The 19015-nt window shown below is 47.1% G+C and overlaps 1 protein-coding gene across 1 annotated transcript in view; it reads right to left on the minus strand.

Annotated features, from left to right (window-relative positions):
• LOC138450539 (interferon-induced transmembrane protein 1-like) overlaps positions 1-17887 on the minus strand; it is a 284430-nt gene extending 266543 nt beyond the window's left edge. Inside the window, exons 1-2 of the mRNA XM_069604844.1 lie at positions 17659-17887; positions 8425-9029 (exon numbers count right to left, since the gene is read on the minus strand). Of these exons, the coding sequence (XP_069460945.1) occupies positions 8425-8772 (348 nt within the window). The 5' untranslated portion in view covers positions 8773-9029; positions 17659-17887. The remainder of the gene's footprint in view (positions 1-8424; positions 9030-17658) is intronic.
• Between the last annotated feature and the right edge of the window lie 1128 nt (positions 17888-19015).

The following is a 19015-nucleotide window of genomic DNA, read 5'->3' on the forward strand; positions in this document are numbered from 1 at the left end:
CTTGGGCAACACAGCATAGAACGCAGTAGAGGGCTGAATCCACCACGGAAGCCAGCAAACATCCGACCTCTCCTGGCCCCCGCTTGCCGTAATATGGAGATCCTGGCGGAGGCGATAGGGACGCACAAGCCCCGACCAAACCCGGACTATGGGATAAAGCTGTCAAACAAGAACGCGTACACTCAACGACAAACGCTCAGGGCCAAAGAATATACAGCAGGCTACCACGCAGCCAAAGCAAGACAAGTGGAACTGGCATCCATGGATCTAACCCGCTACAGCATGAGAAGCACCCAAAGCCTTCACACTCAGCCACTCATACCTCCAAACCAGCAAAGTACACAGACCCCCCCGGCTGCTCACCACAGATACACGCCAAATCAGCACCCCCAGAACAAAGGCGGGAAGAACCAAGAGAGAGGAACCTGACCCTACCCAAACAACCTAGCACCCGAATAAACTAAGTGTGAGCAAGGACCACCTCATGTGAAAGCAAAGCACTAAGAAAACAGCAATCACCCTCCATCCCTTCCATGGGAAGAGGACGAGGCGTGGAACCACAGCCAAACCCGGACTGCCTGTAAACGAAGGGTTGCAGCGCACAATCACTGAGAAGGAGATATTACAAAAGCTGCTAGTTCAGGGAGGTCTCCCCTGACTGCATACTACCGGCAAAATTAAACTAGCACAACATGTCTGCGAGCCAGGCCCAAGGTAAGAACACCTTGACCACAGGACATCACTCGACCTGCCATAAACTAGCCACCTACTGCGTCCTCCGGACACTCCCGACACCTGGCTCAGAACTTTAGCAAGCCAGCTCTCCTCTCTAGCGGAACACAATTTCCCCAGACCGGGACTCTTAAATCCCATCAATAGCAAGCACCACACATGGGGAAATCAGACAAGTCACAGTGGAAGCTCAACTTCAAGTCCGGATCCACCACCCCTCAGGGACCCAGATATCACCCGAGCCCCTGGAGACAATGATGGAACAAAACGATGCCGCCCAAAACCCAGGCATTGACATTCGAGAAATCCTATTAGAACTTAAAGCTGGAATTGGTCATCTGGACTCGAAACAAGATGCCCTGTCCTCAAAGGTCGATCAATTGCAACACCGACTAGACAAGCATGGGGATAGACTAGACACAGCCGAACAGACAGTGTCGGACCTGGAGGATGGAAGCGCAGCGCTGACAGTTAGGGTGACCACACTAGACTCCCAGATGAGAGCTGTGATAGCAAAAAATGAAGATTTAGAGGGGAGGAATCGTCGCAACAACATAAGGCTGGTGTGGGTGAGAGAGAAACAAACTCCACAGAAGATGGAAGAATGTGTTGAGTCTGTGTGTAGGGAGCTATTTGGAGAAACCGCATTATCCCACCTCTTAATGGTCGAAAGGGCACATCGGATACCCGCAACCCACCCAATCCCAGGAACACCCCATCATTGCGCGACTACTCAACTACAAAGATCGCAATACGATCCTGCGACTCGCCAGAGAGAAAGGAGAGCTGCACTATGACGGCAACAAAATCCAAGTGTACCCTGACTTCTCGCAGGCAGTCCAATCATTCCACAGGTCTTTCACTGGAGTGAAGGGACGCCTCAGAAACAACCAAATTCAATACTCTATGCTCTTCCCTGCTAAACTGCGTTTACAACATGCCAGTAAAACGCAGTTCTTCATTTCACCTGAAGCAGTCAGCAGCTATTTAGACGACATTGGCGGTCAACCCTCTCGCAACAATCCGAGACCAGATGGGGCCGACCGAAACAGAAGAGACCTGACCTGAAACCTCAAGATATGTGGGGACCCAACACAATAAAGCTGCATACCCCACACAGCGGATACAACAAAACGCCACTGACACCAGGAGGGGGGGGGGGGTTCACCGGCTCACCCCTAACATTTATCGACCTGATTGAACTACCTACGCATTACTTGCAGATGCAACTAAGCATAACGCCCCGGTGGGAGCCGGCGGGCTTGGCTGGGCACTAGCGCCCCGAGCGCAGCACTGTTAAAACGTAATTGGACCAAGAGGTGTGTACATCTGACGGGCAGGTTGGGCGTTGCCCGCAGGGGTGGGGAGTTTCACACAGTTTCAGGGAATGCGCCAACTGCGGACCTGGTCGCTGCCGACAGGCCCCCCCCATCAGACCTCAACACACAAAGGTAGCACGCACCTAAGATTGTCAAGCATAACCTGTGTACATATAAAAAGACCCTTGACCATTCAAGTTAGCAACGTGGAACATCAGAGGAGGGAACAATCCAGCTAAAACACGGAAGATATCTCACTAACTTAAGAGACATAATGTAGACATTGATCTTACAAAAGAGACTCACCTTCTACCAGAGTCATTGGGCCTCTACGTGGGGATGTCACAGATACTACTATTCCTTCTCATCCTATGCCAGAGGGGTAGCCATACTGATTAGCTGGAATGTGAAGTTCAAGTTGGTGTCAGTGGCGCGGGATGATGAGGGCAGAGCACTGCTGGTCGACGGGGTACTGGAAGACACCGAGGTTGTCCTGATAAACAAATATGGTCCAAACACTGATGGAACCAACACCTTCGACTGAGTGATGACACACCTGGTGGGGGTGGACACAGCCACGATCATATGGGGTGGCGACCTGAATACCACACTAGATCCCACATGGGACAAATCACATTCACCCACTAACACACCCACCAAGACAAGCCTCCAAGTCCGAGAAATTTGTGAGGCCTACAACCTGATCGACGCATGGAGACTTAGCCATAAAGGCACTCGTGAATACACCTTTCACTAATGGGTTCACGGCACTAGCTCACGCCTAGATTATCTATTGGTGTTCCGGGCAGGAGGTTTTCAGTGGGGCGAATGCCTGATTCTTCCAAGAACACTCTCCAACCACCCCCCAGTCACCCTAGAATGCATCCCTGCAGATGACAAAAAGAGAGGCCCCAACTGGAGATTCAAACCAGGGGCGCTTCAAGACCTGGTGTTTGCTCAAGAGCTCCTAAACGAGATTAAATCCTTTCTCACCAATAAGGAGTCCGTTACATCGACCCTTTGGGAAACACTAAAATGCTATATCAAGGGGATATGTATGGCCAATGAGAATGGGATACTGAAAACCATCAGAAAGGGAATTAGCGGAAAACGAGACCCGGCTAAAAGAGCTCAAAGAGAACTACACCGCTCTAAACGACCCTCACACATTAGCTCTCCTCAGAGAAGAGCTAGATAAGTTCAGAAGTAACGCCGACCACGAGGGCCGGTTCCTGGCACAAAGCCACCAAATACAGCAGTACAGTGAGGGCTGGAAGCCCGTAGCCCTCCTGGCAAGGCTGTTAGCGGCGGACAGATGACCCCCACTGGTGGAATGTGTCCGCGATCCTCAGGGGAAACTAGTCTACACAGAAGGCGAAATAGGGGATGCATTTCGTGCCTTTTACCTTGACCTATACAGTTCCAGAGCCCTGAATAACCCAGAAGCAGTCATAAAAGAATTTCATGGACTAAATCGCCAGGCCCTGATGGCTTGACCGGAGAATTCTTTAAATCACTTGCCCCGACCCTTGCACCGATCCTACTACCAGTGTATGAAGAGGCTCTGGTAAACTGATGTCTACCCCCCACACTTCACAAACCAGGGACCCGCACACCCATCCCCCAGAGGAGTGTGCCTCATACTGAGCGATATTGCTAATAAACGTTGATAATAAGATCCTTGCTAAAATCCTGACCAAATTGACTACTCCCCTTGATGCCAGGACTGGTATTGGCAGACCAGGCGGGATTCATACCAGGACGAAACATGACATTCAGCATCCATCGACTCTTCTGTATCATCGAAGAGTTAGACCCCTTGGCACAAGCAGTGGCAGTCCTGCTCGATGCAGAGAAGGCCTTCGACTCAGTCGAGTGGCCATAGCTCTTCGCAGTCCTAAAAAACTAGGACTTGGGAACTATTTCTTAAGACTAGTCTCACTCCTCTATCAACACACCTCGACCAATATCACACTGGGGAAAACGAAGTCAGAATCCATAGAACTAAAAAAAGGAACCAGGCAGGGCTGTCCTCTGTCAGCCCTACTGTTTGCGCTTGCAATGGAGTCCCTAGACGCAAGCCTCAGAACCAAACTCTTGAACAAAGGTCTTACCATAGGGCCCCACAAATTGATAGTGTCCTTATATGCTGACGACGTAGCCCTTTTTGTCGGTGACCCAGCGAAAAAACCCAAATCCGGTAATGAGGGAGGTACTCAAGTTCTGCGCTTTCTTGGGACTAAAAATTAACCACAATAAATCAGTCGTGTTCCCACTAACCCAGGGAACAGTAAAATTCAGAGACGACTTTGAGTTCAAGTGGGAGTCCTCAGGCGTCAGGTACCTGTGAGTAAATGATGTCCAGAAATTATGAAGACCTGTTCCGCGACAACTACGGAAAGGTGATAGAGACACTTAGCAACAAAATATCGAGGTTGAGACACATACCGCTCACACTATGGGGCCGAGTTTCAATTGTAAAAATCGTTATATTGCCCAAACACCTATATTTGTTTGTAAACATACCATTGCTACTGACACAGGGCTTCTTCCAACGCCTGCACGGCCTAATTCTTGAACTGATATGGGTGGGCAAACCAGCAAGAGTAGCCCATGCGATCCTCGTCCAACCGATCGCAAAAGGCGGTTTAGCACTGCTACTATAAGGCTGCGCAGGCACAATTCATTGGTACGCCACTCAGTCCGTCTGCCCACATGTCCAGATTGAAAAGGCCCTAATAACTCCCAACCTCCTGCGAGCAGCCCTCATAGGAGAACTCCAAGTATCACCAAAAACTCTAAATGTGGTACAGATCACACATGAGATACGGAAAAGTATTGCACATAAAAGTAACATTGCTGTCAGATTCTCCCCCTTCTTCCGGCAAGATTCATACCAATGATACCACTTACGACTGAAAAAATATACCTCCAGTGGGTAGACAAGTTAAAAATAGTCACACTAAACGACTGGTTTGCAGAGGGATGCTTTCTGACGATCCAACAGACACGAGAACGAGGTGCAGACTCTCCCTTAGACATCTTTGTCTACTTCAGACTCCAACACACTCTTAGGTCTCTGTTCCCCTCGTTTCCTACTCAACCACCCACATGGCAGCTCTTACACGGTGTGATTCAAGCACAAGGAGAGGGTAGGCTGGTATCTAACATTTACAAGGACCTACTGTCCATCTCCGCAAACCAGTTGACAGCCCCAAAACAGAGATGGGAAAGAGCACCTGCAGACGAGGAAGATTGGGCATATGTATTATGGCAGACGCAAAAGGTGTCCCTAAACTCAAGATACAAACTCATCCACTTCAACTTTGTCCATCAAGTATACCATACACCAGCCAGACTACAGACAACGCCCAACCATAACAGCTGCATGCGAGAGGTGTGGCGTGAACCCAGCGGATTTCCTACACCTGGCCTGGGTGTGCCCGACAATTAGTGGATTCTGGGGAGAGGTGCTAGACAAAACCTCAGCAATAATAGGAGAGCAACTCGAACAATGTCCTACAGTGGCTATGCTGGGGTGCACCGGAAAACTACAAGCCTCTGTGAGAAAATTAGCCGGTCTATTGCTAGTACTGGCACGACGACGCGTAGCCATGGCTTGGGGGAAAAGGACAACCTCCCACAACGATGGCTACAAGACAAAGCGTACTGCCACAATATGGATTTGAGTTTCATTAAAACTTTGCCCTTACATACACGACCACCAGACATATGGGGGCCCTACGTCAGTCACCTGTTGGTGTCATCGGACTGAACTTTGCTGCACTATCCCCAATTCACGGATCGACATACGATCCCTATGTTCTACAACTACTATATACAAATTGTAACACATATGCATGCTTGCCAAGAACTCTTTTACACTCAATCAGTTTTGGTTTGTAATTTGGATTTTGTTATTGTTTGAAAAGACCAAAAATAAAGTTTTAAAAAAAATGAATGGACACAAATAAATAAATGTAAAAAAAGGCTCTGAAAACAGTTTGGCCAGCTGCCTAGCACAAGTGCTAATATATAATGCAATCATAATAAGAGCAAAGCGAGCTCTGGAGGCTTACTACAGTGCATGGTATTGCAGCAGATCTCTAGATGTACAGACTGGATGGAACTATTAATCACTACTTTGTAAACACGTCTAATTACCTTTGCCTATTCATTATGTAAGAGGAAAGAAAGTAAGAGACTAAGCAGATTGGAAGGCAAAGCAGCTGGCCAAACTAGGTGGAATATTGTAGTTTTCCAGCCGTCTCACTTTCGGGGGTAGCTGCTATAAAGCAACAAGGTGATAAGATAGAATGTCAAGAAGTATGGGATCAGCTCATGGGTTGTACAGTTGTACAGATGTATGCAACCAGCAGGTCATAGAACTAGGTTTGCCATCAAAAGGATTTGGCTGTGTGATCATGTACATTTTCAAAAGTGTTCACTAGTCAATATGATGCATCTTCCCTAACAAAATGAAGCATAGTTGACACTATGAGATTTAGAAACACTAACCTAAAGAATGGAGGCAATGTAGTGTTTTACAGTAGCAATGCTGTCATTATGGATTATATAACAGCTTACATTTTTAGAAATGGAATTGCATGACTGTTTTTAAAAAAAAATAAAGTTAACACCTACTCGTCTTTGCCAGACATGATATAGTAAGCTTAATATAAGTATCCTCTCTATTTACTTCTGGTTTAGAATTATTTGGAAAAGGAATGAAAATCTTGCCTAGCACTCCCACACAGGCCATTGCCACTTACAGTGGAGGAGATGGTTACTGCTGCACTCTCTCCCTCCTTTAGCCCCTTTGAACTTGCACAGAGAAAAGAGTGTGGAGGGAGAGACCTGAGGGCAAGAGATGAATGCAGCGTGAGCTGTGTTTTCATTGAACAGGGTAATTTAAATAGCTATTATTGCTACACAAATGTTAATTTAGTTAGTAAACCTACAGAATTGCATAGCAAATTGCTATGCGACAACACTTATTTTATGCCTTGATTTCCATAGTCCATCTTGGAAAAAACGAGTGCTTGAACTGTAGTGCAAGTAGTCAGGGGGGAAGGATGTGTCCGATCTTGCGTAAGAGGTGTAGCTGAAAGTTGCATGTTTTGGTGAGGCGTGAAGGGCAGGTGCCAGTCAGCAGTGAAGCATGGGGACTAGTGATGTGTGGGTTGTCTGTGGTGGGTTCTTTGATCCAGCGGGTGAGAACGGGTTTGTGCCTCAGGTAGAGGAGGGACATGAAAAGGAATTATGTATGACAAGTCCTCTTCACCTATTGTGTCTTGCTATTCCTTCTTGCGTACACCTCCTGGTGCGCCATACACACCATAGTCGTGAGCCACAGTCTTGCCTGCTTTTCCAGTAAGAAAATGAAAAACACTGCATGCCCCGTCCCCAGCATAGAAGCATTACCCAATGCATCAGTGCTAAATCCCTCAGGACTGCTTATCCACTGCTCAGATGCACATACACTATCCACCTCAACCTTCATCACGCTTTTCTATGGCGAGACCCACAATGCTATGTACCCCTTTCCAGAGGACCCCTCTGCCAATTCAAGACCAGTCCCTGAATTAGCAGAGGGGTGCTCTGGAATGGGGTGCACTTAAGAAGTGCAGTGACCCAATTGAACATGATGGTTGCCCCCCTTGCTGAGAGCGGAAAACAGCCTGGGGCACCAATGGGGTGCATACATTATAATGGATTCAAATGCAGCCATGGAATAATAGCTAGCAATTATCACGAGTCGGCCAGCCAGCAGGAAGCTGAAACGCAAAATACCCACTTTGTATCGCCTTGTTGTCTTTTAACACTGGGACCTCTGCATCAGCCTCTTGATCACAAACAATGTATATCTTTTCAGTGGGCATTTATAGTGTTTCAGCTCCCTGCTTGTTGGTCGTCCCGTGGTAATCGCTGGCTCTTAACGCCCAGGTTTATTAATTTGCTTTAAATATACGCTTTGTGGTGTTCGCGTTACAAACTTCCTTTGCTGGAACCGTTCAGGGCGTCACTTCCAAGTAGCGCCCTGAAGGGCTCCAGCAAATGACCTTTTTAAGCGAGTGCTGTAAAGGGCACATTTAAAGCCCCAGAACGAAAATTATATTGAAAGGAATATATTGCCGTATTATAAGTCTTATAATTGACTGCTGACTGGCAACATGGGATCAGTTGCTGCCCCCCCACAGTACTAGAGGCCTGACTTGCAGCAGTACACGTTACCCCACTGCTAAGACCCACACCCTGAGCTGCAGGACCCCCTGCTTCTATGGTAATGTTGCTGTGATCATAATATGCACCTTGCAAGTACGCTTCCCCAGTGAACCCCACAAATGAAGAGACTGTTCACAAAGAGACGTACCTTTACGGAAAAGACGAGAGCTGCAATGCCAATACACAGGCAGCAGCAGAGCATGTTGAATACGGAGAAGCACAGGTAGTCCGGCTCGTAGACGTGCACAGGTCCCATGATGACCGTGGGCCGGGAGGTCACCACCATGTTCTGACCTTGCATGAAGCCAATGGTGTGCTGTGGGTAGCCAGGAGGGTACTGGGAGGAGACGGGCACATTTGGTGGTTGCATTGGAGGGCCATGCGGAGGGGCCGTCCCATGGGTGGAAGAGGGGAAGCCGGGCCCTTCCATAGGCGGAGGGTTGCTGGGGGCAGAGGGCTCTGGGGCATCCTTGGAGTACGCAGCTAAGTTGAACATTTCGAGTGATGGCTGTTCTCGTCTGATGTGCGGGATGCTACCGGGGCCTTCTCAGGTGTGTACGGAGTAGGACCAGGAAGCAGGACGACAAAGCTTACTCTGGCCCGCCCTCGGGACTATTGCGTTCCTGGGGAAAGAAGCGTTTCTTCGATGCCCTTTGTCTCTGTGAAAAGAGGGTGCGGTGTGCCCAGGCTCGGGGCCCTGAGGATTATGCCCGTCCCTGTTCATTCAGGGCCACAGATAAAGCATCCGCCTCCCTGTAAAACAAAAACCCAACATTCAGTCACAGAGTGTATTTCCTGCTGCCAGGGAACGTCTGGGGCTGGGTGGGAGAGAGTGGGAGAAAAAGCTTCACACACTGACGGTATCATTAACACTGTAAACAAGTCACTGGCCCGGACTCTCCAAAGTATCTTTGTCACAGTCCAACTCGATACCATCTGCATTCTCTTGCTGTCATATGATAAACGTAGAAGCGTACTTGAACTGCACAGGCCCCTATACCACCCCCCGACACACACCAAAGTCTGCATCAGGGGACGGTTGGTGCTGTAACTGTGTGCAATACACATCTAGAAAAGCTGGTTGTGGAGGTGCACTCCAATTTTAATCAACTCTTTAATGTCTGGATGTCGTAAATCTCTTTCTACAATGTTTTATGGTGCTCCCAGTTAGTAAAGTGCTACCTTTATGAAACTAGTGATACAACTGAGAGGTTCTCCGTATGGAATCAACGAGGAACAAACTGGGGCACAGCAGTGTGCAGAAAAGTATCTACTTTTTTGCAAAACTATTACTTTAGTTCCTACCAATTTTATGATTAAAGTAGGTTACCAAATGAGGAGCAGATGAGTTCTCTGTTGTATTCCAATATATTTTGCTTCAGTATTAATGAAAACATATCATTTTTGTACACATAAACAAATAATCAAATATTCAATTGCTTTGCATGAAAATATATGTGGTAACATCATTACTTCCAAACCACCAAATTCGATGCATTTGTTATAACACAAACATATTTCTTTCATTACACAGAAATCTTTAAATTTTTTATCTGTAATCAATAAAATGTCCCAATAACTTGATAGGTAACTGTCACAACTCCTATGTGACTGAGAACAGATGTTTGTGTCCTATCCTTAAATACGCGTTTCTGGCCTGTCTAGCCCTTCTTCAGGTTTGTGTATTGGGTTTGTAGAAATCAAATATTCTGCAAAAACATATTATAAATATCCTATATTAGATTAGATATTCCCTTTTAACCAAGATGCTCTTTAATAATGCGCACTAACTACTACTAACCTTCAGAATGGTCCTACGTCCAAACCGGAAGGCCTTAGCTCAAATGACACGTGTTGAATACTGTAAAACACGTAGAGACATATCTTTAGTGCCTTGCTGAATATAATGGTGACGAACAGAGGGAAAAGCGCTCAAAATGGCGCTGGGTCCCCCTGTCCGTCATCTACATTGCGAAAATTAACTTGTGCTGGTAATAATAGGTAACGTCTCTTACCTATATGGTAGTACTCTGTGTTCAATTGTGATCGAGGGGGAATGTTGGAGATCTCCTGGTTTCATATAGTAGCTCCTAAGTTGTAATGAGCAAGTACATATGTTAGGTCAATGATATATAGTGAGGTACTCAACTCTTACGCTGTTATTTAGATATCTAACTGCCCCTACCTTCCAATAGAACAGTCTGGTGAGCTGTTTCTTGCTGGACAAGTCGAGCATCTACTCCGCGTTGCCTTTACCACCGTTATACATGGATCCTCCCCTGTGGCGCTATTGCCGTGATGTGAGTGTGCGGGCTCTCGAAGTTCAGGAGAGCAGGGACTAGCTCCTGTAGTGATAGCGTTGCTCACCCTCATTTTACACTTATGGATCGTGCCATTTAAATCACTCTGGCGTTCTCCGTACTGCCGAATAGTTGCCAAGTAACCTGTAGGGACTTCCTGTTTCGGGTGCCTATACTACGTGGTGAGCCCTGATTGAGTGCGCAGTGTTCTACATGCTTTGTTGGTGTTACTAAGCAACAGATAGGAACTTCCTATTGGTGGAACCTCTGCTCTGTGTGTGGCTTTTAATCAAGGTGCCATTTACGAATGGCTAAATGTAAATTGCATCTGTCCATTCTAGTTTTTATCCTGTGTGTCATGGTCACCTATAACTGGATAAGTATTCCGACAATCTGTCTCTATACGTAATACTTGACTTGAATACACAAGAATCACAATCTCCGATTACAATTACCAGTTAGGGTAGTAAACGTGTATAACATGTACATCTTTTGCCGTAATCTTCTCATTGAGATTCTGATGTCTATTGAGAGTGGATAAACTCATCCAGCTATAATCATTTCACACCCCTTCACATGGTGATGCACTAATTTCTTTGAGTCCAACATTACGTTATCATCTCGCAAGCACTGGTAATGCCCACATTCTTTGTGTCCCACAGCCTACATCTCAATAAAGTACAACATTGAACAATACATCCCAGCTCAAGTGCATCCCCCAACGTGTGTACAATCTCTGATAGGTAACTCTTCAAAGTCGTACATGCTTAGTAAATTTTAACAAAATCTGAAACATCATAGATAACATTTTAATTCCCAGTCAATGTTCATTCCCCTATTCAGCAAGGCACTAAAGATATGTCTGTACGTGTGTTACAGTATTCAACACGTGTCATTTGAGCAAACGCCTTCCGGTTTGGACGCAGGACCATTCTGAAGGTTAGTAGTAGTTAGCGCGCATTATTAAAGAGTATCCTGGTTAAAAAGGGAATATCTAATCTAATATAGAATATTTATTATATCTTTTTTGCAGAATATTTGATTTCTAAAAACCCAATTCGCAAACCTGAAGAAGGGCTAGACACGCCCGAAACACGTAGTTAAGGATAGGACACAACATCTGTTCTCAGTCACATAGGAGTTGTGACAGTTACCTATCAAGTTATTGGGACATTTTTTTGATTACAGATATAAAATTGAAAGATTTCTGTGTTATGAAAGAAATATGTGTGTGTTATAACAAATGCATTCAATTTGGTGGTTTGGAAGTAATGATGTTACCACATATATTTTCATGAAAAGCAATTGGTTATTTGTTTATGTGTACAAAAATGATATGTTTTCATTAATACTGATTAAGTAGATACTTTTCTGCACACTGCTGTGGCCCAGTTTGTTCCTCGTTGATTCCATATGGAGAACCTCTCAGCTGTTGCAACACACATCTAATCAGTCCGGGCTTCCCCAATGTGTACCTGAACTGCATAGGCCCATAGACCCCTATACACCAAGGTCTGCACCAGGGGACTGTTCGTGCTGTAAACATGGGCTATGCACATCTACACACTCACCAACAATTCTCCACTGTTTTATATTTTAGAAATCCACCCCTGTGTTCCAACAGCTAGATTTGCTCCTTGGTATTTTTCCATTTAACAAGTATTTAGCTGTACAATCTTGTAACTTATCCCAAGTATATATCAGTGGACTTAATCTGCATGCACATGACACCTCCGTTCCCATTTGTCAACCCCTAAGCTGCCAATATAGTCGGAATAATGTGCCCCTTCACAAGTGTTTTGGTCTTTCTGTAGTGCAGCATACAGGGTTTCTTAACTTACTTGATTTTTCTCCTCGCCTCTAAATGATATGATATGATATTTTATTTATATTGCGCCCATACACAGGTGTTTCAGAGCGCGACCAGGCAAAGGGAGGGGGAGCAGGGGAGAAAAACAAAAACAAACGATTTTACTAGGCCCAATAACATTGAGAACGTGCAAGTGCATGGGAAAGGGAAAAGGGGGAAAGTGCAACAGAAAGAGGCAGGGTGGGCAAAGTGCAAGGCATAGGATAATAATAAGTTAGTGGATATAAGTGAATAAATAAGGTGGTAAGAGCAGTGTTAAGGGCAGCCAGTGAAGGGTGCAGTGCAGGTCAAGTCAGATTCGGTAGCATCTGATAAGTGCAGGAAAGGAGTGGGGGGGCCTGTGAGGGTACAGATAACAGGCCCCAGTGCAGGGGTGGCTGGGAGGCAGTGGCGGAGGATAGGTGACTGTGCCAAGGGGGCCCCGTTGGCAGGTGAGGCAGTGCTGAGAGGAGAAGGCAGATCAGCAGGGGAGGAGAGTGTCAAAGGCAGATGCGAAGAGGAAGGTTTTAGGAGCTTCCGGAATCTTAGATGGTTTTCCTCCAGTTTCAGGGTGGCAGGGAGGCCGTTCCAAAGAGAGGATCCAGCCGAGGACAGAGATCTGCCCCCTGCACGTTTCTTAGAAAAGCGGCTGACCCTGAGGGAGTTTGAGGTAGAGGAGTGAAGGGCTTGAGAAGGGAGGTATTTGCGTAGGGATAGTTGAAGTTATTTTGGACCCAGGCCCCAGAAAGCCTTGTGGACAATGCAGAGGGTTTTAAATAATCCTTGCATCCACTGGGAGCCAATGGAGGGATTTCAGTGCTGGAGAGATACGATCCCAGGGCTTGAGGCCAAGGACAAGTCTTGCAGTTCTGTTCTGGATTAGCTGTAGAGGGCGGAGGGTGGAGGCGGGTAGCTTTAGAAAGAGGCTGTTACAGTAGTCCAGCTTAGAGAGAATCAGAGCTTGGGAGACAGTGAGCTTCTGTGGGAAGGAGAGGAAGGGAAAGGTACCTCTGAGCAGGTGTAGTAAGAAATTAGATTTTTTTGACACTTCAGAGATGTGTGAGGAGAAGGACAGTGTGGAATCAAAGATGACCCCGAGGTTCTTTGCTTCGCTGGTAGGTGCAGGAGGAGGGCCGAAAGCAGCAGGCCAGAGAGTAAGGGGGAAGGAAGGAGAGGGTGTGCCGATGAGCAGGATCTCTGTTTTATTTGCATTTAGACAGAGATCGTTGGCGGTACACCAATTTTGAATGGCGATTAGACAGTCAGAGATGAGGGAGCGAGAGGAGGTGGCGGAGGGAAGCCTGAAAATGAGTTGTGTGTCGTCAGCATAGCATTGGAAGTTGGAGCAGAAGATAGAAATGCAGTAGGCAAGGGTTGCCAACTATTGATTGAAAAGCCAGGGCAAGAGATTAGACCCCTGAGGAACACCACAGGTAGAGAGGGAGATAGAGGAGAGGAAAGAACCAAGTTGTACCTGGGAGAGTCGATCAGAGAGAAAGCAGGTAAGCCAAGCCAGAGCCTGATCAGTGATGCCAAGGTTGTCATGGAGACGAATGAGCAGGATGGTGTGGTTAACCATATCGAAGGCGGAGGAGAGATCAAGTAGGATAAGGACAGAGGGGATGTTAGAGTGAAGGTTGGAGAGCAGATCTTCACAGATGTTCAGGAGAGCAGTTTCCGTACTTCTGGAAGCTCTGAAGCCAGATTGGTGGTCATGGAGTGAGCTGATAGAGTCAGAATGAAGGTTGAGATGAGAGATTGCAAGCTTTTCCAGGAGCTTACCCAGAAAGGGGGTGATAGAAATGGGGCGATAGTTAGCTGGACAGGAGGGATCAGCTGAGGGTTTCTTGAGTAGAGGATGTACAATAGAGTGTTTCAGGGGGAGGGGAAAGAACCAGAGGCAAAGGAGAGGTTGCAGAAGTCTGCAAGGGTGTCAATGTGGTCCTTAATGGTTTTGGACAATCAGGGATGAACCTGTTTTGATGAGGCTTTCATAGATCAGACTTGTCTGGCAACCTCATCGGGGGAGAAAAAAGGAAAGGCGGAGAAAGAGGGGGAGGGGGATCAGAGGGAGGATCAGCAGGCAGAGGTGGGGAGAGGAGGGGAGGAGGAGAGGAGGAGAGTGTGGACAGGATGTCCTTAGTTTTACAGATAAAGTGTGAGGCAATGTCATTGCAAAGGGCCTGAGAGACGAGAGGAGAGGTGGATTCTGCGGCAGGGTTGGCCAGCTCCTTGCAGATTTGAGTTCAGCCGAGTCGTTAGATGCTGCAGAAACACGGGCTTGAATATGAGCTCGTTTCTTGGTTCGTACAGAGAGGCGATATTGCCTTTGGAGCAGGCGACAGGCCAGTTTGTCAGGGGATGAGCAAGAGGCCCTCCATTTCCTCTCAGCCGCCCTGCACTTACGTTTAAGTGAAGATAGGTCAGAGTCAAACCAAGTGTTACACTTAGCTTTGGGCTTAAGGCGGATTCTCATGACAGGGGCAAGAGCATCAAGGGTAGCAGTAATAGAGGAGTAAAGCAGGGAAAGGGCTGAGTCAGGGTGAGAGTCAGCCTGAAGTGGAGGAGGGGGTGAAAAGGAGGCAGCAAAAGCATCGACTGACACACGCTTCATGGGTCGGATGTCCGAGAAGGTGGGTGGCAGTCTTGGGGCAGGCTTGGCTGGAGGGGAGGAGATGGGAAAAAAAGAGGAAAGAAGGGAGTGATCGCTCCAGGAGAGAGGAGGGATGAGTGGGGTAGAAAGGGGGAGACCAGAGGAGATCAAGGCATCAAGTGTATGGCCAGCAGAGTGAGTAGGGCCGAAGGGAAGGATAGAGAGGGAGAGTGAATTTCAGAGGTCGCGAAAGAGTGTAGATGGAGAAAGGGGAGAATCAAGATGGATGTTGAGGTCCCCAAGGAGGACGAGTTGAGAGGTAGAGGCCAAGAGGGCTGAGGAGAGGTCCGCCCACTCAGCGAGAAAAGAGGTGACTTGGCCAGGGGACTGATGGAGCGTGGCAATAGAAAGTGAGTGGCTGGGGGAGAGAGAGAGCCTACAGACGAGGCATTTGAAAGAGGAATAGGTCTGAGTGGGGATGATAGAAGTAGCAATCCACCCAGGGAAGATCAGAGCAACACCTCCTCCGGGCCGGGAGGATCTGGGTGCTGAGAGGATCTTGTAACCGTCAGGGAGGAGAGTGTCAAAACACGTGACAGAGCTGGTGGTAAACCAGGTCTCGGTTAGACCAAGGACGTCAAGGTCAAGTTCTTCCAGGAGGTGGCAGATGTCGGAGGAGTGTTTGACAGCAGAGCGAGGGTTGAGAGTGGCAAGATGAAGAAGGTTGCCAGCCTTGAAGACCTTCCGGGGAGGGGTACAGGGCTGAGGTGCGTCCCGCGTAGGTGTAGAGGGAAGAAGAAAGGGGATAGGGGAGGAGGTGGAAAGAGGCAAGGTAGCCGAGGGAGGTGGGGGGGGACAGCAGGAGAAGGGAGGAAACTGATGAGGCGGTGGAGCCGCCTGTCAAAGAGATGTAGGTTGGCCTGAGGGCCTTGCACCATGACAGTGCCATTTAGGTAGACATTAATGAAGACTCTGGATGAGTCAAAGGTATCCATGCGGACTTCCCAGCGGGTGCCGCCATTAATGGCAGAGGACGATAGAGGACAGAGCGTAGAGACCATATGAGGGGTCCAGAGATCAGGTGAAGGAACGGCAAAGAGGATGTCAGTGAGGGTTTGTCTAGCAGAAGCGGTACAGTAGGTATCAGCGATGGGGAGACCCGGGTTTGATGTCAGGATGTCCTTTTTGAATTTCTTCTTGCCAGATTTAGTGAGAAGGAAGGGATAGTCGATAGTAAAGCAGTTAGAGTAGATGGGAGAAACCGATAGCGCCATGGTAGGTAGAGAGAGGGGGTGTTGAGAGACAGAGGCAGGTGAGCGAGAGCAGTCACTGGGCTAGATAGTGGAAGGGAAAAAATGCAACAATTTATATCTCCTTTCCAAGTACAAGAGACTAGAAATAGGAAAAAAATGTTTAGCATACCTCATTGGCAGGCCCCAGATTGGCAGCCGCAGTGGGGCATGTTATGTGCCACTATGAGGGGTGTCACTCGCCTGCATTCCATTTTAGGAACCTAAATTCCTAACCCTGGTTGAGACTAACTCCCCCGGAAGGACCTGTGGAGAAATTGTAAGAGTTTGCGGCACCAGAACCACCCAAAATTGGGGTGGTTCCAGTTCTGCATGAACTATTCCGTTCACCCCTTTGCATTCATTTCCAGCCCTGTGCGTACTACCCCGTGGACAAATGGCCCAGAGAATCCTATTCTGCGACTCACCAAGCTCAAAAGATCTCGCACTGTACACCAGGCTGTGACCTGAGATGCACTAATGCTCTGCTCATTGTGCCACCCTTTCCTGTGACACGCATCTATGATAGCATACATGCCAACCCTACAGATTTAGGCAGTAGGCTACTGCTTTTGAAGCAGTCCTACCGCCTACAGATTTCAGTGACAGATCCCACTGCTTTTTACAGTGGAAAGTAATTTATGTGACTCTAAGGAAGGCTCCAGGACAAAGCATACATCATATTAATTAGTCTCTCTATACAGTGGACTGGTAGGTCATTACTTTGATTAGGCTCAGACCAATCCACTGACCTGACAGCTATGGGACTCTGTCCTGCACTCTTGCCGAGACAACTCTTAGATGAACCACCAGTAAAGAAATGGCAGAGTGTAATACCATCACACAGCATCTGCCTTGCACACTGAGGGGGGTATCAGTCGCCATGTCATTAAGTGTTCAACTTGCAATAAATATGTGCTGCCTGGCCTGCCGCTACAGAACAGTGGCAAACGTTGCCAACCAGCTCTGTGTGATTACCTTCTGTGAAGTTAGGTAATTGAATTTGGTGTTAAGTTACCATTCAGAATTATACATTTTTAAAATGTCAACATCTTTCCATGGTGTGCTGTTTGATGGGTTGTGTACGTTAGAATGAAATGGTGCCAACAATGTATGTCTTGTATTTTCCTTTGATATCATTGTTATGGGAATTATTAGTTTTGAAACTTAAAAAATCCTACATCTTTTTGGTCACAGAATGTTGGCAAGTATGTGATAGAGCACCCTTGTTCCTAGGCCAGCAACTCATGACTTAAGTCCTGCAGCCAGGATAGAAATACCATCGGGAAGCGATTGGAAACAAATAGGCTGTTTGCTACCCAAAAGGCAGTCAATATTTCTAGCTCCTTACATGCAATGTATAAATCAACCACTCGTTCACATCGTGTCATCTTCTTGGCCGTTCAGCGTTTTGCAGGCTGGTGTGCGCCACTTCTGTCATCTTAGTGACATCATGGTCCTTCTTTTGAGGCTGAGAGGCCCGCTGGCAACCCTGCCCACCAAGGTGTAAAGTGGATTCGGACCAGGCCTGTACTGACCGATCGCACCACAGAGTAACGACTCGTGCGCTGCCGGATGTTGGAACTGACACGGGGGCTGGTCCCGTTTTGGCGGGCCGTGCCTCTTTTAATCAAAGAAGCTGCGTCATGACGCGAAACGTCATGACGCTTTGTTGTCCCTTCCTCTACACCAGGGAGTGTGGCGGTGCTTCTTACCCTGTCCATTCGTTTGTTTCGATTTATTGAGTATGAACTAAACTGTTCTATCTGGTGTCCTGAAACACTGTGCATTCAACTTGCAGAAAAAAACAGCGGTTTAACACTGACCTGGCAAATGCTCATCCCACTACATTTGTCTGCAAATTCTGGACTCGTATGCAATCCTGCTAAAAAAAACAGCACATCCCCCAAGCTGAACAGCACTGTATGATTGGTGCCTGTTATGAATGAGAACAGTTGATTCAATGAGGCATGCAATATTGTGGTTTCTTAAATAAAGCACAGAGCCTACAGTATGTGCTTCCAACTCTTTAATCTGGCGCGAACTGCCTGGCGGGCGGTAGACCCGCCCACTTCCAACACGTGGGTCGCAGCCCAAAACCCGAACAACAAAAAGGAGACTCGGCTCCTCATAACAATAATGACAATGACAATGGAAATGGGACGTTACTTCTCCCCCTCCTTAGCATATAAACTGGGTTGGTTAGTTCATCTATGCTATCCATTTTGATGGTTTGCTGTCCTCCTGGATGGGCTGCGGGCAGGTGGATGTTCACTTGTGTTTAGGTTGTCACTGTCACACTGTTGTCCGCATCTCTGTCTTCTTCTCTGTATTCAGAGTCTATATCTGATGACTCGTCTTGTTAAGGATTTCAATCAGGCGATACACCATGGTCTCAGCCTAGAATGCAGTGCACAACTAAAATGCTTATTTTGTTATATATATATAGGTTCAATATTTGAAAGATACACCACTCATATCAAACGCCCTTTTCAAATACCCCAGGTCACCATGGACCAGGAACCAGGCTGGTAGGTAAAGGTAATATTTATTTATTTATTTTAAAATTCAAATCAATCGTACCCTTTTTAATATAATGGCCAGCAATCACCAATATGGTGAAAATAACAAATAGGAATGTACACAATGCAATTAAATTAACCCTTTAGCCACACAGGTATAAAATACCGGAGAATAGAGACACTTTT

Source organism: Ambystoma mexicanum, chromosome 1p, assembly GCF_040938575.1.
Source record: "Ambystoma mexicanum isolate Mex_15411 chromosome 1p, UKY_AmexF1_1, whole genome shotgun sequence".
Classification (NCBI taxonomy): domain Eukaryota; kingdom Metazoa; phylum Chordata; class Amphibia; order Caudata; family Ambystomatidae; genus Ambystoma; species Ambystoma mexicanum.